At 44.6% G+C, this 24,445-nt stretch overlaps 2 protein-coding genes across 2 annotated transcripts in view; both read left to right on the plus strand.

The window, feature by feature from the left end:
* Positions 1-24,445, plus strand: part of TIGD5 (tigger transposable element derived 5) — a 76,395-nt gene that overhangs the window by 23,266 nt on the left and 28,684 nt on the right. The window lies entirely within an intron of this gene.
* Positions 33-24,262, plus strand: LOC309374792 (protein brambleberry-like). The gene is made up of 13 exons (XM_081919972.1): positions 33-98; positions 6,101-6,360; positions 7,431-7,559; positions 8,601-8,786; positions 12,485-12,707; positions 13,672-13,788; positions 13,900-14,079; positions 15,529-15,735; positions 17,248-17,401; positions 19,123-19,187; positions 20,170-20,575; positions 22,173-22,382; positions 23,570-24,262. The coding sequence occupies exons 2-13, from the start codon at positions 6,115-6,117 to the stop codon at positions 23,721-23,723; spliced, it is 2,277 nt and encodes a 758-aa protein (XP_081776098.1). The 5' UTR covers positions 33-98; positions 6,101-6,114; the 3' UTR covers positions 23,724-24,262.

A 24,445-nucleotide genomic window follows, 5' to 3' on the forward strand; every position in this document is an offset into this window, starting at 1 on the left:
ACCGTTAGAAGTGTTCTTAAGAATGGATTTGGTGGTGCTTTTGCCGGGAAACTTTCGAAATGCGCGTTTGGGGGAATCCGGAGACGCAGGCGAGGCAGGTGGGGAGATGCTTGGTTAAGGTTTTGTTTTGTTTCGTTTTTTATTGACTTAAGAAAATTGGACAGACAGCAAAACGAAGAAGCCTAAATTAACATTGCCTTCTACCGATAAGAAATAATGATTGTCCTTGTCTATCTTCTCTTTGGAGATTCTTCCACCTTCTAAAAGGGACTGGAAGGTGCTTAAAGGATACTTGCAAAACCACATTGAGAAATCAGAATAAACAAGTTCCGTTTTAAATACTGGAATACTAAATAAGATGGATAACAATGTGTAATAGAAAAAGAAGCAGGAAATTAGGTTAAAGGTGTGTGAAAGAAAGTAATAGAAGTGGAAAGAAATTGCAATTGAGTAGATTGGAAGTCTAGCACAAAGGTGGGGCGAGGGGTGGTGGATAGTGATGGGAAAAGGAATTATCTCTGGGATTGAGGGTAGGTATGTTTGAACATTTTTAAGGATTGTATGAAATGTATGCTTGTATATTTGCAATATGTGTGCATTAATGCTAAATTATTTTAACAATAACTTTTCAAAAATTAAAAATAATAATTATTATTATTACCATAATGAAAATACTAAAAATACATTTACTTCCCTTTGGAACTTTTATTCTGGTTACAATATATTACTATTCTATAAGAATCTATTATACCCTTTGCTGTTCCATATATTATTTTATTTCCCAAATTCAACCTAACCCTCCCCTCCTCCCTACTGCTTCCTGTGTGAGATCTTCCCATCGTATTTTTTTTATAGTTGCTTAAACAAAATAGAATAACTTGGAAACTGTTGAAAACTGTTGAATTATAATTACTTCTTTTGTCCTTACATGCTTAACAATTGCCTATTAAGAGTTCTGCTTTAACACCATATTTCTTCCTGTATTCCCCTATGCATTCCCATTCTGTATAGAATTTTTGATTGGAGCAGCCCAGGGGTATTTTATTTTATTTTATTGCATTCATATTCCTCCTCCTTCCTCCAAGGATTTCAAGGGGCCATGCATGCTTCTCCCCCTTCTCCTTTTAATAATGACAACAGCCCTGTGAGGTAGGGTAGGCCAGTGAGGCCCAAAGACACACCCAGTGAGCTTCAGGATGGCTGAGTAGGCATTTGAACCCTGGTTTCTCAGGTTCTATTCTGACACACTAACCACTATGCCACACTGCTGCTGACTAGGGGGGTGTAACACCTTGCTGGGAGTGGTCAACATTCTTCTGTCTCCCAAATTACATGGGATTTTTAGCGTTTTGGTGTCCAGCTTTAGCTCATTGCTTCTATTTCCCCCCTTAATTTTGTTATTAATTTCAACATAACAATATATTAAAACATATCATATTCATTATTTTCCCCCATTTCCCCACCCCATCAAACCCACCCTCCCCCCGCTGAGACTTCCCTCAACTCCTCTCTCTGATTTCTCAACCCATGTCGCTCTCTGCATATTATAAAATTATTTCCATCCTTATATTATCTATCTACCATGTTACCAGTCACTAAATTTGTGTATGTTTATTCAAAACCTGCCAAGGAGTCCAATTCATTTTGTTGTCTTTTTAAATACTTTGTAAAAAGTTCCCATTCTTCTCTGAAGTCACAGTTGTCCTTGTCTCACAGTTTGTATGTCAGTTTAGCCAATTCTGCATAGTTCATCAATTTCTCTTGCCACTCTTCTTTTGTCGGGGTTTCTTCGTTCTTCCATCCTTGTGCTATCAAGACCCTTGCCGCTGTTGTAGCATACATGAATAAATAGCTCATTGCTTCTAGAGCTGCTACTGGTTCCCTGGAAATATCTAGATGCCAAGCCTTAAAATCATAAGGCAGCATGAGAGTCGTCTAGTCCAACGTGCTGCAATGCAGGAATCTTGACATGGTTTTTGAAGGTGGTAGGCACTCCAAACCCTCTGCAGTTTACCTGGTATGGGTCTTTTAAAAATAAAATAAAATCATAATCTCATTTTCTAAAGCATTTCCTGGTTGATGGACAGGAAACTGCCTTATGGGACTATTGGTCAGTCTGTATCGTCCACACTGGTTGGCAGCAGTTCCCCAGGGATTTCAGGTGGGGTATTTGTGTGTGTGCATTGCCAGTCCTCCTTGGACATGCCAGGGATTAAAACTGGCACCTTCTGAGTCCTTTCCCAGCTATTTCTGCTCAAAGTGTTGACCTGAAACCTTCCAGGATGCCTTATTGTTGTTTAGTCGTGTCCAAATCTTCGTGACCCCCTGGACCAGAGCATGACAGGCCCTCCTGTCTTCCACTGCCTCCCGCAGTTTGGTCAAACTCATGCTGGTAGCTTCCAGAACACTGTCCCACCATCTCATCCTCTCTTGTCCCCTTCTCCTTGTGCCCTCCATCTTTCCCAACATCAGGGTCTTTTCCAGGGAGTCTTCTCTTCTCATGAGGTGGCCAAAGTCTTGGAGCCTCAGCTTCAGGATCTGTCCTTCCAGTGGCACTCAGGGCTGATTTCCTTCAGAATGGATCGGTTGGATCATCTTGCAGTCCATGGGACTCTCAAGAGTCTCCTCCAGCACCAGAATTCCAAAGCATCAATTCTTTGGCGATCAGCCTTCTTTATGGTCCAGCTCTCACTTCCATACATCACTACTGGGAAAACCATAACTTTAACTATACAGACCTTTGTCGGCAAGGTGATGTCTCTGCCTTTTAAGATGCTGTCTAGGTTTGTCATCGCTTTTCTCCCAAGAAGCAGGTGTCTTTTAATTTCGTGACTGCTGTCACCATCTGCAGTGATCTTGGAACCCAAGAAAGTAAAATCTCTCACTGCCTCCATTTCTTCCCCTTCTTGCCATCTCATTTTTGACCACATCCAGCTTACCAAGGTTCATGGTTCTTCTGGGATGCCTTACTGCATGTGGTAATATGTCTCGCTGTGCCCCTAGCAGGAAGAGCATGCAGCCTGGTCTCTGTTTCTGCAGCAAAGGTGAAACTATTCATTCTTATTCCTATAAAAATTGCTTTAACTGCTTACCTAAAGAAAACCGGCAGCGAAAGCTCCAGACATGCTTGCGCATGCTGTTGGGCAGTGCTTTCCCCCTCTAAATATATATATATTTAGGGGTACTCTCCTTTTCCTACTCATATTGAATTTCTGCCCCTCAATGAGGCCAAATTTAGATTCACAAAATGTTTAGGGGTGTGCGTACCCCTGCGTTCCCCCTAGGGAAAAAAGCACTGCTGTTGGGTACGTTGCTAGCAAAATGAAACCTCCATGTTCTCGGGCAGTCTATCTTGGAATGCCAGATGCTGCAGTAGGAAAGAATATACCCTAGACAATTGGCTATATTGCTTTCATGCTCTGCTTAGGGAACCCAGAGAAAGATGTCTTGCCTTGTTTCTGACTCCGTATTGTCTACTCTGAGTCTAGAGTTTTTGACAAGAGTTTATTCCACCTCTCCTCTCCTGGGAGATGCTGGGGCGTGAACCAGGGACCGTCTGAATACAGAGCAGTTGCTCTATGGTGGCCAAACTTGCCCCTCCAGCTGTTTTGGGACTACAATTCCCATCTTCCCTGGCCACTGGTCCTGTTAGCTGTGGAATGATGGGAGTTGTAGTCCCAAAACAGCTGGAGGGCCAAGTTTGGCAACCACTGCAGTCACTGCTGAACTATAACCCTTCCCTATACTGGGGGAAGAGAGACAGCCTGTGATTGACCACTGTGGGAAAATCACATGCTGGATCCAACGAGCCTCAAAGTCTCATCCCGAAGGGCTACTTGTATGGTGTTTTTTCCAGGGCTGCCTTTGCAGGAATATAACCCAGACAATTGGCTATCTTGGTCTATTGTGGAGCCAGATAGAATAATCTTTGGAAAACAATAGCTTTCAACAGGGCAGCAGTGCTATTGAAGTGCTATTAATTGCCTTTATGGGACACCCCCCCCTCCTTCTCCCAAGGCTTGTTGAGCAACAGGGAATGTGAATTTTCCCCTTTCCCCTTAATTTTGGACAAAGGACCCAGCTGGAGATAATGTCTCCCTCTGCACTTTCCCCCTAAAGTTTTCCCCTTAGCAGCAGAAGTTTATAGTCTGGTTCCCCACCATCACCCCCCAATGTCTGCGTATTTTTCTAGGTGGCATCCTGGCTGCAGACCGGATGGTTTCTTTGACTTATTAGTAATTCGCTGCAAAAGACTCTCTAAGCCACTTACAAAAAATTAACAGCCAAAAGCACAGCATAAAAGGAAAGAGAATACATTGCAATGTGAAAGCATTAATAGGGTGTGTCATTTTAGGGGGGCGAAACTTTTTGCAAATTTATTCAGTGGGGGGGGGCTTAAAATTTGTTTTTGGGTGTGAGAAATTCAAATCTGCTATTTTTGTGATGCAACATTTAGCTTGCTACGTCTAGGTTTGATGAAGAAGCGCATAAACTGCTTTCGGAAAACAAAAGCATTTTGATTTTGCCTTCTGAAAATGTCACGCAATGCTAAATAATAATAATATACGTACAAGATAACTGCAAGTACTTGGCAATCATTTTTTATTTCTATGTGTTTTTTTACATACATTTTACTTGCCAAGCAAAACTAAATTATATTGATTTAATTAAAAAAAAGACACACGTTTTGAATTCCCCAGTCAGGTTACTGCTTCTTTGCACCCCTCATTTTTGGTAATTTGAAAGCTGGAAAATTCAACATGCCCAGCTCAGTCGGTAAAAGCATGAGGCTCATAATGTCAGAGTTATGTGAGTTTGAGTTCCACTTTGGACAAAAAGATTCATCCATTGCAGGGCTGTTGTACTTGTCAGCATCGCCCATGAGCCAGTGCCACGATCTGGACTCATGCACTTCAGCCCCGACTGGGCTAGGCGAGCTGGGTAGCACTTCCAGAGACCACCTTCTGCACAGGAACAGGTCAAAGTGCTGTGGACTCACAGCTTAGAGTTGTGAGCACCGGATTCACTCCAACAAGAAGACAGTCGTTGCACAGCAGAGTACAGCAGAGTATAGCAGAGCATAAACGACTCGGAGAGCAGCTCTGTAGAATATCTTCTTTTATTCTGTCTACAACTATAATACACAACTATGTACAGAGCTAAATGAGGTGTAAATGAAAATGCTGAACTGCACTGAGTGTCTGCAGCTGCTATTAGCAGCAACCTTATCTATACACACGATCTCTCTCTAACACTCAGTCTCTCTCTCTCTTTGATGTGAGGCTGGAGTGGAATATATAGAGAGAGGAAACCTCCCCCTCCTCCCTGGAGAATCAGCAGAAAACATCAGCAAGTTCTTGGATATGGGAGGGGTGAAATCTCATCACTAGATGGGTTCTTTCCAGCTCTAAAACTCTGATTACAGTGACCCACATAGAGACCTAGCAAAACTTTTAGCAGCAGAAAACGGCAACAAACCACAACATACATAGAATCATAGAACTGCAGGATAATAAACTGCTTCTATATGCAATAAAGGCAGCAAGAGTACTATTGGCACAGAAATGGAAAGAAGAAGAATTACTGACAAAGAACAATGGCAGACAAAATGAATAGACTATGCAGAATTAGACAAGATGACAGGAAGGATTCGAAACCTGTGGGAACAGAGATTTTCAGAGGACTGGAGTAAAGATGTGAACTATATCTGAAAAGCAATTGTAATCAACAGATTACGCTGGTAGGATTGCAAGTAGTTTTGTAAGGAAGACTATGTGAAATATTGCAGAGAAAAGTATGAAGAGAACTATTAGTGAAGGACAATTAAAAGTAATAGTGAAATTAATGAAATGCAGATTAAGTGATTAATAATAATAATATTGAAATAATAATAATAGAGTTTGAAAAATCTTCAGATGTGGTTGATGGAGGTCCAAAACATTGAATAAGATGAGAAAATAGGTTGCATTTTAAAAAAAATTTCATGTAAAAATTAATAAAAATATATTTTTAAAAAAAATAATTATAGAACTGCAGAGCTGGAAGGGACCCAAGGGTCATCTAGTCCAACCCTCTGCAATTCCTTGTCTCTCCCTTGCAGGACACCCTCTGAAGATGCTGCTTCTTGATCGCTGGGCCTTCTGCCTTTCGCTTCTCCTGCTCCTGGTTGCGTCATCCTCTGGGTTTTTCGGCTGGCTCACTCGAAGTGGAACCCCAGAAAAAGCCCCTGTGTCCCCCGCACCCCCTCCAGACCCAGCTCAGCTGCCCCATGTGCCTTTTGAGATGACCACGGCAGATGAGAGGTTCTTAGCTGAGGCCCGACGGCTGGATCTCTCGCCCCTGGACTCCTGCCACCATAAGGTCCGCCTGCAGTTTAAACATCTTCTCCCTGCAGTTGCGGGCCATTTGCATGCCGTCATGGAGGTTTGCCCCGGAGTTTTCCGCTCTGCATTCTACAACGGATCGTAGAATTGTAGAGTCGGAAGGGGACCCTGAGGATCATCTAGGCCAACCCCCAGCAATGCAGGAACACACAGCTGCCCCATACAGGGATCGAACCTGCGACCTTCGCATTATCGGCACCATGCTCCAAACAACTGAGCTATCCAAGCCCCAATAATAATACAGTGGACGCTCGGGTTGCAAACGTGATCCGTGCGGGATGCACATTCGCAACCCGCAGCGTTCGCAACCCGTGTCTGCGCATGCACAGGTTGTTATTCAGTGCTTCTGCGCGTGCACAAAGTGCAATTTAGCGCGTCTGCGCATGCGCAACCACCAAAACCTGGAAGTAACCCGTTCCGGTACTTCTGGGTTTCGGCAGTCCACAACCCGAAAAAACACAAGCTGAAGCGTCTGTAACCCGAGGTATGATTTGTTGTTGTTGTTGTTGTTTATTATATTTATACCCCACCCATCTGGCTGGGTTTCCCCAGCCACTCTGGGCAGGGTCCAACAGGATATTAAAAGCACAATAAAAGGTCAAACATTAAAAACTTCCCTAAACAGGGCTGCCTTCAGATGTCTTCTAAGAGTCAGATAGTTGTTTATTTCCTTGACATCTGATGGGAAAGTGTTCCACCGGGAGGGCGCCACCACCAAGAAGGCCCTCTGCCTGGTTCCTCCTTACCTCACTTCTCGCAGTGAGGGAACCGCCCAAAGGCCCTCGGAGCTGGACCTCAGTGTCCGGGCTGAACGTTGGGGGTGGCGACGCTCCTCCAGGTACAATTCCAAAGAATGATAGAAGCTTCCTTTTTCTATAGCAGTGCTCACGAAGCATGTGTAGACTTAGAACAAAATAAGATCTTTGCATTGCCCCTACAATACCAACTTTAAATTCCCTTTTGCACTAAAGTGCTGTAGCAAAACAGGAGATAACGCCCACCTTTCTGCCCGGTTATTTCCCTTCCCTCTCTCATCTTTATTGCTAGGTGGTTGCACAGCTTCGGTCGTCTTGCACGGACCTGACAGAAGAGGAGCTGGCCAAGCTGGGCGTCTCCCTGTTCAACTGCCAGGCCAGCGTCGAAGGACGTGGGACTTACCTGTGCACTGCCGACATGGTACCTAATCCGGTTTGGGAACCTACCTAGAATCTTAATGTAATAAACGTAAATCTGCCCTTATTCCCTTATGGGGGACACGAGCCCTCATAGAGTCCTTTGCAGGTTCTCTATCGGTTGGAGAAAATAACAGAGGCCAACCAGAGAATATTGAGAAGCAAAGCAGCTAGTAAGCCTGATCTTTATTGAACTGTTGCAACAGGGTTCCCCCTTCACATGCAGGAAAGGAGGAAGACCCAGAACCAATATGTGCCCGTCCTTATATAGACATTTTAAATTGCCTGCCCTGGAGTCCAAGACCACCCCCAGACACTTCATACCTACATCACAGAAAGGGCGGTCTACAACAGAAATCTGAGTGTGTTGTTTACCTCCTGTCTGGCAGGTTACCTGTTAATGGTCACTTGATTGGATACCCTGGGGAGCCTGGCCAGTCTTTCGTAGTGACAAATACTTAGTTCCTGAGCCAGGGCACAGGCTCACCCTATTCATGCACAGGCCCTTAAGACAGGTTTTGTGAATGAAAAGACAATGGGGAGGCTTTTCCATTTTCCTTTGACCTTGCAGAGAAAACATTTGGTCCGTTTGGGAGCCAAAATGGCTCCAGGGCTGCCCTCCTGTGCTGCCGCAGACATGTGGCCCATACATTTATGTACGTGTTTGCCTGGCACACCCATGAACATTTATTTTATACACACACACACACACACACACACACACACACATAAGCCTTAATTTTTTTATTTCATTACGAAGCAGCACCTGCCTACAAAAAGTAGGAACCTGCCTACAAAAACAGCTGCTGGAGAAGTGGGCAGAAGCCGTAGCTCCTTTCACAGAGCGAAGCCAGTTGCATTTCCTTGTTTTAATGACCTGGTTCAGACAGCAAGGGTGAAGCTGATGCCCTGTTATGTAAATAAAAAATAAAATTAACCGATCTAAACAGAGTTGCATGAATTCCGGGGTCTCGGATGAGCTGTAGGGTTCCCGCAATGATTCCTTTAATCGCGATCTGCCCCTCCCTTTCTGTTCTCCCAACAGACTCTAGCAGAATGCACGGCAGGGATGGATCCGGACACCTGGAACGCCTACCACATCGTGAGCAACCGAGCCCGGGCTGTCTGTTACGCCACCCGTCAGATGCAGTTCAAGCGCCGAGCGGAGCACACCGTCAACGCCTTGGTCTCCACTGCCGTCAGCCAGCTGGAAGCGATGAAAATGCTTAAGGCTTGTACTACTTTGGATTTGATATATATATATATATAAATTAGGATCTTCCTTGGGGGGCTGGAGGACTATCTGTGGCTCAGGGCCCTCGTATTTACAGGTCCGCCTCTCCTGGTCTGCCCCGTAGAGGACCTTAAGGTCCATGAATAATCATAGTTCAGAGGTCCCGGGCCCTAAGGAAGTCAGATTATCCTCCACCAGGGCCAGGGCCTTCTCAGTGGTGGCTCCGACCTGGTGGAATGCTCTGTTCCAGGAGACCAGGGCCCTGCAGGATTTAACCTCCTTCTGTCGGGCCTGTAAGACAGAGCTATTCCGCCTGGCCTTTAATTTGAATTCAGCCTGATCTTTTATTTCCCTTCTCCCCTCTCCCCTTTTATGAAGATCACCCGCTCTGAGACCCCACAGCTAATTCTCCCCTGATCTCCTCGCTGGCCCATGTAGGATCAATTCAGCCAGCTAGCCTTGGGGATTATCTAATGCTTATTTCCCCTAAATTGATTTTTGAATTTTATTGTTATTCGTGTTTTTATACTGTATTTTATGCTGCTTTTATAATTAAGTGTTTTAAATTTGTTGTTAGCCGCCCTGAGCCCGGTTTTTGAACCGGGAAGGGTGGGGTACAGTAGTGCCTCAGGTTACATACGCTTCAGGTTACAGACGCTTCAGGTTACAGACTCTGCTAACCCAGAAATAGTACCTCGGGTTGAGAACTTTGCTTCAGGATGAGAACAGAAATCGTGCTCCGGCAGCACAGCGGCAGCAGGAGGCCCCATTAGCTAAAGTGGTGCTTCAAGTTAAGAACAGTTTCAGGTTAAGAACGGACCTCCGGAACAAATTAAGTACTTAACCCGAGGTACCACTGTATAAATAAAATTTATTTTTATTATTATTAATTATCTGGAGCAGATTTGGGAGGGAAACAGGGTCTGTGGGGTAGAGAAAGGAAAAGTCCCTTTGCAATTTGGAAAAGGCTTGGCAGAAATTGTGACATGAAGCTGGGGGGGAGAATTTCTGCTTTCTCCTGCCCTGTGTTTGGGAAGCAGGGTTCATTCCATCAGCTTTGCTGAACGACCCTCCCCATCGAGCACATTCTGCCCCTGAACTGTGTCAGCTGGTCATTATACTCACTGTTGGGATACTGCCAGGGAGATAAAGTCCATCATGACTCCACGTCGTCTCCGGACGTCCATCGATCTCCCGTAGCCACGCAGTATCAGCAATTAGTGACACGAGCTCCAGAAATAGCTTGCCACATTCCTGGGCTGATGCACACTCTATCAGCAGAATTCACACAGCGAAAGATGCACAGCAGGAGAGCATATTTACAAGTTTATTCAGCGTTGGTCAGAACAAAGAAAAAACATGACTGCCTGCTTGCGTGTTCAGGCACACAGTGAAACAAAAGCAATAGAAAACATAAACATCCTGTGAACAGGAAATACGCAGACTCTGTGACTCACATAGCCTGCTCCCTTTTAAGGTGGAACGGAAATATCCTAACACAACAGTTTAAGAATTGGTGCCCAGGAAACCCTGGAGAGCTGCTGCCAGTCCGTGCAGACAATATTGAGCCAGGTGGAGCAATGTATGAATGAATTTTATTATTTCGGTCACAGACCAGTTCCAGCCCGCATACAATATCAAGGAAGTCATCAAACACGATAGGGATACATTTGAATTTGCAATTAGGTATAACAGGGACAATACAGATATAGCAACAGTTAAAAATATATATAAATTAAAACTTAGTCACTAACATATATCCTAAAATTATCATTTAAGGCCTTAATCATTATGATAGCACAGGTTGTTCCCTGAGTTTTATGGCAATTGCACAGAATTTGGCTACCCTTAACGTGATCTCAGGATCCTTGTCCTCTACCAGGGATTTTAGACATTGACGTTTGGATTCATTTGGAGATTTTTGCATAGCAGGGGTAATAAACACCGAGCGTATATCCCTGTAGAAACGGCAGCGTAACAAGGCATGAGAGACAGTTTCTACCTCCATCAAGCCGCAGGGGCAGACTCGTTCCGCGTACGGTTTACCCTCAAATCTGCCGTGCAATAAGGCAGATGGCAGCATGTTGAATCTAGCGAGGGCAAATGTCCGAGCAATGTATGGATTCTGTCGTTGGGCAGCTTTATCTATTCTTCCGTTTGGCTGCCCTCGCTTCTGACACTCCTTATTCTGCGACTTTCAACCAGCAGAATGCTGCTGATTCATAGTAAAGTGCCAGACTTTAAACTTTACTATGAATCAGCAGCATTCTGCTGGTTGAAAGATTGGCTGCTTCTTGAGAATACAGACATTTTGGATTTAGAAGGTTTTAACAATGTTTTTGGATGGCATGCATACTTATGGTACGACAAGGCACATAAAGCATTTAAATACCATATTGTCAGGAAAGCATTGTTTAATGTTTGGATAAGATATAAAGATTTATTGGAAAATAAAACCCCAAGGTGGTTGTCACCAATGGAAGCAAAAGCTCAGAAAAAGCTCAATATGGAGGCCAAATGGCCAAAATATTGGGAAATTTTGGAACAAGAAAGAGACAGATTGAAATTGCAGAGTTTTGAGAAATTAAAAAACAAAGTGCAAGATTGGCTTCATTATTACCAGATAATGGAGGCATACAATTTGGACAAGAAGATTGGCTTCCAGGTGGAAAGAAATAGAGTTGTTAGAACCTAAAACTAAGATTTTGTCAAGGATGTATAACTTGCTGTTGAAGTGGAACACTCAGAATGAAACGGTGAAATCTGCTATGATTAAATGGGCACAAGATGTTGGACATAACATTATGTTTGCTGACTGGGAACAGTTATGGACCACAGGTATGAAGTTTACGGCATGTAATGCCTTAAGAGAGAATATTATGAAAATGATTTACAGGTGGTACATGACCCCAGTCAAGCTTGCAAAAATGTATCATTTGCCCGATAATAAATGCTGGAAATGTAAAGAAAATGAAGGTACATTCTTTCACCTTTGGTGGACGTGCCCAAGGATTAAGGCTTTCTGGGAAATGATATATAATGAAATGAAAAAGGTATTTAAATATACCTTCCTGAAGAAACCAGAGGCCTTTCTCCTGGGCATGGTCGGCCAATTGGTGTCAAAGAAGGATAGAACTTTCTTTATGTATGCAACAACAGCAGCAAGAATACCTATTGCGAAGTACTGGAAGACACAGGATCTACCCACTCTGGAAGAATGGCAGATGAAGGTGAGATAGACTATATGGGACTGGCAGAAATGACCGTCAGAATCCGAGACCAGGGAGAAGAGGCAGCGGAAGAAGATTGGAAGAAATTTAAAGACTATCTACAGAAATATTACAAAATTAATAAATGTTAGAATGATGTCGGATAGAAATCAAGTGGTTTTCAGCTGTAATGTTTTAAGAGAATACGGAAAAAAGGTTTAGAAGTAGGTTAAAAAATATTGATAAGGATTTGCTGAACTAACAATTGAATTGGAATACAAAAAAGGGAGGTATGAGGAGGTCTGGGAAATAAGTTAATGAAAAATAAGTTACTGAAATTTTGTGTTTTTAAGTATTTTCTGTTTTGTATTTTTATATTTTTCTTTTTTCTTTTTGATTTTCTTTTTATTGTATTAATATTGAAAACTTTAATAAATATCTTATAAAATATATATATATATATTCTGCGACTTCTCTCCCCTGCAGAGTGGGCAGGAGGAGCTGAAGGAGCTGACGTCGGAATCGCTGCAGAAAGTGGCCACCAGCCAGGAGGCGATCCTGGCCCAGCAGGACAAGTTGCAAGGCAGCCAAATGCAGATGGAGGAATCCATCCATGACAACCTGGACCAACTGGTTCGAGAGAAGGCTCTGATAGCCAGCGGGCAGCAGCAGGTGGCAGAACTGATCGAGGGCATCACAAAGAGGATGGGTAAGCGAGGGAGAAGGGCCAAAGTGGTGGGGAGGTTCTTGTTAAGTATAATAGATTTAACTGACACAGAAATGTATTACTAACTGCAATATCAGTGGGCCCAAAAAATTCTGCAGAGCCTTGTGTCCTCCAAGGCTAGCTCTCATCGTCTCAGGGGAGCGGGTTAGAGTGCCAAATCCTGCCTTGGGAGTTCATGTTTTGACCCTATAGAAAGGAGCTTTGGGGGGGGGGTTAATCTCCAGACCTTATTTACCCATCACTGAAACAAATGGGGCATGTTTGGCTTTCAGCAGTTCTCAACCTGTGGGTCCCCAGATGTTCTGCAAGGCCAGAGCTCAGGGATGATGGGAGTTGTAGTCCAAAAAAAATAAATTATTTCATCTCCTTCAATGCACATGTCTTGAGGCAATGCAAGAAATGCAATGAAAATGGCTACTGAAAAGCTGAAAACACAGAAGATAAGACCGACTAACTTTAAAAGCTGTACGCACAGCAGAGACCCTGGGAAGACTTGGCAGAACAGAAATGTCTTAATTTCTGCAGAGTTGGAAGAGACACAAAGGGCCATCTAGACCCCTGATAAGGTTTCAGGGAAGAGCAGATAGGGGACGCTGGTCATATCGCGACGTAAACTGTGGTTTGTTGGGTATCGCAGCAGAAATTCCAAAAAGCAAGGGCTGCCCATGTTCCTCTCTGTTATGTACCGAAGTTCTCACCCTGGGCCAGCAGGGGGATACCGTAGATAGTTTTCACTCAGGTCCACATATGCAAATAAGGAATTGAAAGTGACTTTCAGTGATTGGATAGTTACAGAAAGTTGTTACTGTTGCTTTGTAGTTGAGCTCTATATAAGCAGGTTGGTTGAACCCTTCAGTTCAGTTCTGTTCTGGCCTGTGAATAAACAAGAGCTGTCTGAACAATTGCTGTGTCGTCTGATATGTTCAACCTAACACTCTCCTTGCAGAAAACGTCAGCCGTCACCTAGATCAGCAGGACCTGGAGCTGCAAGAAGGTCACAGGGCCATCCTTGAGGACCTGTCCCAGGTGCAGAGGCGAGCTCAAGAAGTCTACTCCAAGACAGGTTGGTGGTGGGAGGTGGCGTTCAAACCCTTCTGGCCACGGAGCCAAGATTGCCTCTCCGCTTGCACTCTGAACTCGGTCGTTTCTCTTCCCCCTCCGCCCTCCATCCCAGAGACCAACCTGGGCTTGTTTGCGGCCTACCAGAACCAGACGGCCTTGTATTACGAGGAGTTGATGCAGAAGCTGCAGAAGATCAACCAGAGTCTGGGAGTGTTGCTGAACGCCATGGACCAGATACAAGCGAGTGTGGACGGGCAGCTGCAACACATTCGGAGGTTCATCAGCTGGGCAGGTAAGACTGTTTTGGGAGGGCAGAGGCAGGAGGTTGAATCGAGCAAAGTTGATTCAACGCCTTCCGATAGTGCAAGGAAACTCCCCTCTCTTTTCTCCGCCCCAAATCTGATCTCGGCGGAACTCCAAAGATGATTTGGGGCTTGCGGGAGAAAAGGGGTCAGGTTATCATTTTGATTTCCGTATCATCAGTTCCCTGGCAACCCCTGATCTGCACAGCTTCAAATGCTGTCCAGGGTTGTAAAGACTGTGGAAAGAATAATTGGGTGCCCTCTTCCCACCTTGGATCAAATCTACGCTTCCAGGTGCCGTAAGAAAGCTGCAGAGATAGCGCAGGATAGTGCGCACCCCGGAAATGATCTCTTTCAGCTTCTGCCTTCTGGAAGAAGGTCCAGGGTTATAAAGACTAGGACTAGCCACCTGAGAAACAGTTTCTAACCAAATGCGATTTTGGTTTTAAACACAGTGTAAGGTAGTCTCTAGGGATGCGGGTGGCGCTGTGGGTTAAATCACAGAGCCTAGGGACTCCTGATCAGAAGGTCGGCAGTTCAAATCCCTGCGACGGGGTGAGCTCCTGTTGCTAGGTCCCTGCTCCTGCCAATCTAGCAGTTCAAAAGCACGTCAAAGTGCAAGTAGATAAATTGGTAACGCTCTGGCGGGAAGATAAACGGCATTTCCATGCTCTGCTCTGGTTCGCCAGAAGTGGCTTAGTTATGCTGGCCACGTGACCCGGAAGATCTACGCCAGCTCCGTTGGGCAGTAAAGCGAGATGAGCACCGCAACCCCAGAGTCAGCCACGACTGGACCTAATGGTCAGGGGTCCCTTTACCTTTAAGATAGTCTCTATGGGAGTATATTGTATTTAATTATAGGGTATCAGAGTTTTTAGGGGGCTACCCAGGCTGGGATAGCCAGGATAGCAGGCTTGTTGGTTTTTGAATGTCTGATGTAGATTTTGTCAATTTCATTGTTCTGTATGGGAAAATGACAATAAAGACTATTGTATCGGTAAAGGTAAAGGGACCCCTGACCATTAGGTCCAGTCGTGGCCGACTCTGGGGTTACGGCGCTCATCTCGATTTACTGGCTGAGGGAGCCGGCGTACAGCTTCCGGGTCATGTGGCCAGCATGACTAAGCCCCTTCTGGCGAACCAGAGCAGCGCACGGAAACACTGTTTACCTTCCCGCCGGAGCGGTACCTATTTATCTACTTGCACTTTGACGTGCTTTCAAACTGCTAGGTTGGCAGGAGCAGTGACCGAGCAACGGGAGCTCACCCCGTCGCGGGGATTCGAACTTCCAACCTTCTGATCAGCAAGTCCTAGGCTCTGAGGTTTAACCCATAGCGCCATTGCAAATGCAAAGCTTTAAACAATGCAGAATCACAACATCTTAGCAAATAAGCGAAATACGGGAATTAGAGCATTTTGTGCCCACCTCTGTCTCGCAGGGTTCAGCCTCAGCTCCATCTATACCTGTGTCCTACACGGCAGCTATTTCCTCTTGGCAGCCCTCATCATGACCTTCCTGCAGATTCCCGGGCTCCCGCGTGCCGTGATGCTGGTCCTCGTCGTGGCCAACGCCCTCTCTGAGCTGAACCAGGCTGTCTCCCTGGGCTTCAAGTCGCTCACCTGCCTCTTAATCTTGACTGTCGCAGGCAAGCATGGAGTCTATGCAACCCAGCATATCGGTGTCTATCATGTTGTCTTTTTGTTTTTAAGTCTTACATTATTGTCAGTTCTTCTTATTAATGTTATTATTTCCCTTACACACTGCTTGATTATTAAAAACAAACCTTAGGGCAGTTGATTTTATTGTTTTATCTTTTTTTCCCTAAACAGCTTGGAGGTGATTCTTCGCAATTAAGGTGTGCCTAAATTTTATGAAATAAAAAAGATTTGCAGAACGACAAAAAATGTACTGGGAGGGAAAACTGGAGGGGGGGGGACAGAAACGGTGTAGTTGAGTGGCCAGGGGATTCCAGGAGTTTCAGGTCCAACACATACTACTATTACTACTATACTATTATTTTAAATATACCCTGCCCATTTGGCTGGGTTGCCCCAGCCCCTCTGTTGTGGCTTCCAACACATAATAATAATAATAATAATAATAATAATAATAATAATAATAATAATAATAATAATGTTGTTGTTGTTTAGTCGTTTAGTCATGTCCGACTCTTCGTGACCCCGTGGACCAGAGCACACCAGGCCCCCCTGTGTTCCACTGCCTCCCGCAGTTTGGTCAGACTCATGCTGGTCGCTTCGAGAACACTGTCCCACCATCACGTCCTCTGTCGTCCCCTTCTCCTTGTGCCCTCCATCTTTCCCAGCATCAGGGTCTTTTCCAGGGAGTCTTCTCTTCTCATGAGGTGGCCAAAGTCTTGGAGCCTCAGCTTCACGATCTGTCCTTCCAGTGAGCACTCAGGGCTGATTTCCTTCAGAATGGAACGGTTGGATCTTCTTGCAGTCCATGGGACTCTCAAGAGTCTCCTCCAGCACCATAATTCGAAAGCATCAATTCTTCGGCGATCAGCCTTCTGTATGGTCCAGCTCTCACTTCCATACATCACTACTGGGAAAACAATGGCTTTAACTATACGAACCTTTGTTGGCAAGGTGATGTCTCTGCTTTTTAGGATGCTGTCTAGGTTTGCCATCGCCTTTCTCCCAAGGAGAAGGCGTCTTTTAATTTCGTGACTGCTGCCACCATCTGCAGTGATCATGGAACCCAAGAAAGTAAAATCTCTCACTTATTATATTATTATTATTATAATAAACATCAAACATTAATAGAAACAATCAGATCCTATATAAAAAGTCACAATACCTTTAAAAAACTTATACCAAATAAAGCACGATGCAATAATGCATTAGAATCCAATAGTAAACACTAACATGAAACATCAGCAAGTTATAATTAGACAGTTTACACTTATCAATTACAACAAAGAATTACTCATCTATAATTGGTGAAAATAGCAACAAATCACAGTACAAGAAGATTGAGATATTCTGCCTCTTAAGAGAAAACCAGCTGATTTTCAGTTTTACCAGCACACCAAGTGAAGCAGTTCATGTTCTATTTACCTGGCGCTGAGCCCACGGTGTAGATGAGCTGGAAAGGATGGCAAGTGATATTGATGTGCGCTTTCTCTGCCCTTTAGGCAATGGGCTCCTAGGCACCCTCTGCCTCTGTGCCATGAAAGGAAGGAGATGGAAGCCCACCTTGCTGCGTCTGAGGCAGGGGGCACAAGTGGGCATCCAGGAAGCACAGGTGGAAGGCTCCAGCCGCTGCCGGCTCACCTCCACGCCCGACAGGTAGGAAGGCGTGGCCAGGAACAGGCGATGCTGCTGCATATTGAAAGGTTGGATTAAACAGAGCTTGGGTGGCCGTCTGCCATGGATGCTTGAGCTGAGATTCTTGTGTTGCAGGGGGTTGGACTAGATGACCCCAAGGGGTCCCTCCCAGCTCTAAGATTCCGTGAAACTCTGGTAAAGAAACTGAAGGTACATTCTTTCACCTTTGGTGGACGTGCCCAAGGATCAAGGCTTTCTGGGAAATGATCTATAATGAAATGAAAAAGGTATTTAAATATACCTTTTTAAAAAAATAATATTTATTTAAAAAAAAATTAAACAGTAAAAAACATACAGAGTAACATATAATTTTCCAGTATCCACATTTCATTCTCCTCATTGGACTTCCTCGCGACTCTCGTTCCTGCATTCCAAACTCTTAAATTTTACCAGCAAATTATTAACTTGTTTCAATTCTTATAGTACAATTTTCCAATATTAAATCTCAAATTTAAAAAAATTTAGACCATAATTCTAAAGACTTAGTTTTAACTTAATATTTATCCAAAATTTGTCTTTTCTTTTAATAGCATTTAGATTCTTATTCCTTTTGACTAGTTTGTTGGTACCATGTTGTTGCTAATCTTACACCTTTCTTAACATTCATACAATTTGCAATGTTTTTGTAGATAGTCCTTAAATTTCTTCCAGTCCTCCTCCACCAGTTCTTCTCCCAGGTCTCGGATTCTGCCAGTCATTTCCGCCAGTTCCATATAGTCCATCAGTCGCATCTGCCAGTCTTCCAGTGTGGGCAAATCTTGGGTTTTCCAGTATTTAGCAATAAGTATCCTTGCTGCTGTTGTAGCATACATAAAAAAAGTTCAATCTTTCTTTTGCACCCTCTGGCTGACAATGCCCAGAATATACCTTTCTGAAGAAACCAGGGGCCTTCCTTCTGGGCATGGTCGGCCAATTGGTGTTAAAGAAGGATAGAACTTTTTTTATGTACGCTACAACAGCAGCAAGAATACTTATCGCAAAGTATTGGAAGACACAAGATCTACCCACTTTGGAAGAATGGCAGACGAAGGTGATGGACTATATGGGATTGGCAGAAATGACTGGCAGAATCCGAGACCAGGGAGAAGAGTTGGTGGAAGAAGATTGGAATAAATTTAAAGACTACCTACAGAAGTATTGCAAAATTAATGAATGTTAGACTGATGTTGGATAGAAATTAAGTGGTTTCCAGCTGTAATGCTTTAAGAGAATATGGAAAAAGGGTTATAAACAGGTAAAAATCTAATGGTAAGGATTTGCTGAACCAACAATTTGAAGTGGAATACAAAAAAGGGAGGTATGAGGTGGTCCGGGAAAAAAGCTAAAGGAAAATTAGCAATGGAAAATCTGTGTGTTTTTAACTATTTTTATTTTGTGTTTTTTGTTTTTTCATTTTTATTGTAATACTTTAAGAAATCTTAATAAATATCCTATTAAAAAAAAAAGATTCCATGAAACTCTGGAATACGCAGATTCTCCGGGCAGAAGAGGGCTGGGGCTCAATGATGGAACAGCTGAATGCCTTTAGAAGGCTCAGTCTCCATCGTCTCCGAGTAGGGCTGGGCAGTACCCCTGCCTGAAACTCTGGAGAGATATTACTGAGTTAGATGGACCAATGGGCAGACTCAAGATAAAGCAGCGAGAACATGATTGATTGGCCTCTCCTCTCCTCCTCTCTGCAGTGAAGATGAGGTTGGTCTCCTGAAAAGGGAACTGGAGAAGCTGGAAGACTTGAGCTACGCGACAGGTGAGCAATCTTCAGGTGTGCATGGCAGCGGCTTTAGGGAGCCAAGAACAAAGGGTTGGGGGTGATGATTTGCATTCACTGTCCAGAAAGCAGCTCTTCTGCCAACTGCGTGGATCAGGAAACATTTTAGAGAAGAATCCGGTTTGTAGCAAAAAAAAATTTTTTTCTTACCGCAAAGACTGTAGGAATATATCCTGTTGTCATCTGAATGTGCTTTTAATATTCTGTTGGGAGCCTCCCAGAGTGGCTGGGGTATAAATAATAAATTCATTATTATTATTAATTATATTTTATTTTCCTGGGACATGAATTCTATATAATGACTTCTCTAGCCCCAACCCCTGAGGGGTTTTTTTTCCCTGGCTAAGCAGGTATTTAAACTCTTCCCCATCTCAATGTGTCACATTGAGCATCATGTGTTCCAGTTGTATATAAAGAACTTATCAACTCCCTGTTTATTGATATCATTTTGGTGCCTGCTAAAAGCATTTTTGTTTAGACATGCCCACCCAGGCATTTAGAAAGCTGATGTGAGTTTTAATCCATTTTTGTTCTATTGTTGTTTCTGAAGGTCTTGTGTTATTGCCATTCATTTTTCCTACTGATAATTTTATTTTTTTGCAAACTGCTTTGAGGAGTTTGACAATCAAGCGGTGCATAAATCTTATGAAATGACTTAAAATAACTGAATGAAATGCATTTCCATTCTGGATTCTGAAGCTTTAAACTCGCAGCGCAGAAATGGGTGCTTTCCCTTCCACCTCCATGTGGACTAGAGGCTTCGCGCTTTAACCTTTGAAGCAGTACTCAGCTGTGTTAGATGGATAATTTATTACGGTCGGAGAGCAGCCTATAAAACACACTCGGGGGTACAGTCGCAGAAGGGAAACAAACAATTAAAACAATGTACAACAATAAATTTAAAATTTATAAACGCGATAAGCGTATAGACACTTAAAACTTTGTGTGTTAAGTTTGCTAGCTTTTGCTGGGAAGCTGGGTTTGGTTCCCCCCCCCTCTTCTGAACAGAGAATACACTGGTCCTTGGAATTCTGTTGTAAATGGCAAAGGTATGTCTCCACCATTAGCCCAATATTTGCCAATCTTTGTGTCGCAGGTGACTCTCACCTGGCGAGAGACTCTCCAAGGAAGGGCGACAGCATCTTTCTGGAGGAAGGCACAGCGCATGCTGTGGTGGGCTGGAAGCCTCAGCGAAGCTATTCCCCTCACCCTATGAGCCTTCGGCGCCAGAGTCTGACCCGTTCCAGCAGGCATGAGGTATTGGGGAAGACTGCTCAGGTGTCCTGTGCTGAACAGGGGGAGGGAAGAAGTCTGCCTTGGGTGTGTAGTGTTTGGAGATGTTTCCGGTTTGAAAAACTCACCAACCCTTGAACTTCTGTGGAGTTCCACTTCAAACCCTACTCTGTCCCACTGTTTTTGGGGACACGAGCAGCTGAGGGTAACAATCACAACCTCTTGTGGCAGTGAGTTCCATAGTCCATGTTGGTGCTACATGAATAATAATAATAATAATAATAATAATAATAATAATAATAATTTATTTATACCCCACCCATCTGGCTGGCTTTCCCCAGCCACTCTGGGCGGCTTCCAACAAAACACTAAAATACAATAACCTATTAAACATTGAAAGCTTCTCTAAACAGGGCTGCCTTCAGATGTCAGAAGTTTGGTAGTTATTTTTCTCTTTGACATCTGGTGGGAGGGCATTCCACAGGGCGGGTGCCACTACTAAGAAGGCCCTCTGCCTGGTTCCCTGTAACTTGGCTTCTCACAGGGAGGGAACCACCAGAAGACCCTCAGAGGAGGACCTTGACGCTCCTTCAAGTATACAGTTTGGAGGCTGTTGTGAATCTTCAATCGTTAAGCAAACTGCAGTTGTTGTTGCTGTCGTCGTCATTCATTCTATTTATATGCTTTATGCAAAGATCCTAGGGTGGTGTACAACATTAAGAACTTATTTTACCCAGCATCATAATAGTAATAAAATAATAATACAGGGCATAATAACAAAGTATTCAGAACAACACCCACACACCTTTAAGAGGCCGTAGATCATTGGATAGCCAAAGGCCTGGGTAAAGAGGAATATTTTTTCCTGTTACTTTTTCCTGGGGACAGCACCCCACAGATGGGGAGGCACCACAGAAAAGGCCTGTTGTGAGAGAGGTAGAAAAACCACGTCTTCCGTGACGGAGAAAGCCATTTCCTGTCTGTCCCTGCGCATTCGCATTAATATCCCACTTTTCCTCCATGGAGCTCAAGGTGTGCTGTGCATCGTTCCCCTGCTCCCCATTTTACACCCCCAATATCCCTATGAGGTAGGTTAGGCTGAGAGTTGAGTGACCCAAGTAAGCTTCGTGGCTGAGTGGAGGATTTGAACCCACATCTCCTACTCCCAACACTCTAACCTGGTTCTTCTGCCAGAGATTCTGGAGAGCTGTATGCAGTCAGAGAAACATCGCCGGGCTTAGTAATACAGTGGTACCTCGGGTTACATCCGCTTCCGGTTACAGACTCCGCTAACCCAGAAATAGTACCTTGGGTTAAGAACTTTGCTTCAGGATGAGAACAGAAATTGTGCTCCGATGGCGCGGCAGCAGCGGGAGGCCCCATTAGCTAAAGTGGTGCTTCAGATTAAGAACAGTTTCAGGTTAAGTACGGACCTCCGGAACGAATTAAGTACTTAACCTGAGGTACCACTGTATAGTCTGACTTGGTGTAGCCTCCTATGTTCTCCTTTGCAATTTCCCACTCTCCCCAAACACTCCCATTAATTTGGCCCTAGCCTTGGAGTATTTGGGTCGCCTGGTCAGATGAGTAATTATTATTATTATTATTATTATTATTATTATTATTATTATTATTATTTATATCCCGCCCTCCCCAGCCAAAACCAGGCTCAGAGTAGATGATTCCCCAATGCAAATCTTGCATTTTAAAAAAATAATCTGTCCACAAAAGAGTTACGCACAAGTTAGGAGCTTCAGTGCCTGATATCTGCACATGCACGAGTTTGCCCTTTTTCTTGGCCATAAGGCACCCACCCTCCCCAAGTCTTTTCTCTTCCCAACAGGCCACTTTGGAGAAATTCCCCCACCACCGCCTGGACTCAGCCTTCAACTTTCCCATCTCAAGGACCAGTTCCCCAAACGAGTCCATGGCCAGCGATGCGTAAGTAACAAAACCCGACGTGCCTTTTTCTCAGCAGACCGATGCAATCGACGAGATCTCTTTCGGGCGTGATGTCTAAATGGAGCCTCCACTCTCTGGGGCAGGCTACCTCTGAGTATCACACACTGCAGCGTAGCACGAGAATGTGTGGATGTCCAATGAACCTGAAAGTTGGGAAGTTTCAGGATGGATAAAGGGAAGCACTTCACCACACAGATCAGAGTTAAACTGTGGAACTCCCTGCCACAGTAGGCAGCGTATGGCCACCAATCTGGATGGCTTTAAAAAATTAGACAAATTCATGAAGGAGGAGATGGCTATGGATGGTTCCTAGCAATTATGGCTCTGCCTTGCCTCCACGGTCAGAGGCAGTAATTATTATTATTATTTTTATTTATACCCCGCCCATCTGGCTGGGCTTCTCCAGCCACTCTGGGCGGCTTCCAACCAAATATTAAAATACAGTAATACATCAAACATTAAATAGGGCTGCTTTCGGATGTCTTCTAAAAGTTTGGTAGTTGTTCTTCTCTTTGACATCTGGTGGGAGGGCGTTCCACAGGGCGGGCACCACTACCCAGAAGGCCCTCTGCCTGGTTCCCTGTAACTTGGCTTCTCACAGCGAGGGAATTGCCAGAAGGCCCTCAGCGCTGGACCTCAGTGTCCGGGCTGAACGATGGGGACGGAGACGCTCCTTCAGGTATACAGGACCGAGGCCGTTTAGAGCTTTCAAGGTCAGCACCAACACTTTGAATTGTGCTTGGAAACGTACTGGGAGCCAATGTAGGTCCTTCAAGAACGGTGTTATGTGGTCTCGGCAGTCGCTCCTAGTCACCAGTCTAGCTGCCACATTCTGGATTAGTTGTAGTTTCTGGGTCACCTTCAAAGGTAGCCCCACGTAGAGCACATTGCAGTAGTCCAAGCGGGAGATAACCAGAGCATGCACCACTCTGGCGAGACAGTCTGAGGACAGGGAGGGTCTCATCCTGCATACCAGATGGAGCTGGTAAACAGCTGCCCTGGACACAGAATTGACCCGTGCCTCCATGGACAGCTGTGAGTCCAAAATGACTCCCAGGCTGCGCACCTCTGAATCACAGTTGCAGGAAACCACATTAATTATCAGATGGTTTCTCTAACTGCCCTGTTTATCACCCATCTTTCTCTCTGATATATATTCATTCCAGGTCCAACTGCTCCCTGAATCCACGCCCACCCTGCCAAGCAGTCACCAGGACAGGACATCAGTGCAGGAAGAAGGCCGTACCGGGCCACGTCTTCTGCCACGTCCATGCTTCTGGTCAGTCCTCCTACACCAGCCAATCGGGTGCCTGCTTTTAAGGTTCCCAACGGATGGATGCTGAGACTCAGCAGAGATGCTGCTTGTGGGCTCGCTGCTCGGGTACCAGCCTTCCTGGTGCTCAATTTTTGACGAGAGAGGGCCTTCTTCTTAAAATTACACTTGTTTGCACTTCTGAAGCTGAACGAACGATAATCTGAAGTCCCTCTGGATCTGACTCAACTTGCCTAAGAGAAAACTGGCGTCTGAAGCCCTGCAGATTAAGAGCACAAACTCCTTCTGTTCTGACTCGTTGGCCTGTGTTGGGTTTAAGGAGTGTGGCTGGAAGGCAAAGCATTTTAGGGCCATAGCCACCGCAACTCTTTCCACAAAGGCAGATCTAATTGTGCGTGTTGTCCATCTCTTAGTTCCCACGATGGTCGTGCTGAACCCCTAAGAACAATTTTGTCTCCTGCCTCAATCGCAGGTGCTTCTGCAAGGACTTTGAGTGCAAAGGTGTCGCAGACAATCCATGTTTCTGCACCAATTTATTTTATGTGAAAGTTGCCAGGTTTACGTTTAATAAATGTTTTGACCAATAGCCGCTGCCTTTTTCTTCCCTTCTGTACCAATACAGTGGACGCTCGGGTTGCGAACGTGATCCGTGCGGGAGGCACGTTCGCAACCCGCAGCGTCGTGTCTGCGCACGTGCGGGTTGCGATTTGGCGCTTCTGCGCATGCGCCAAAACCCGGAAGTAACCTGTTCCGGTACTTCTGGGTTCAG

The sequence above is a fragment of the Podarcis melisellensis genome (genome assembly GCF_964234715.1).
Source record: "Podarcis melisellensis genome assembly, chromosome: 7".
NCBI classification, from domain to species: Eukaryota; Metazoa; Chordata; class Lepidosauria; order Squamata; family Lacertidae; genus Podarcis; species Podarcis melisellensis.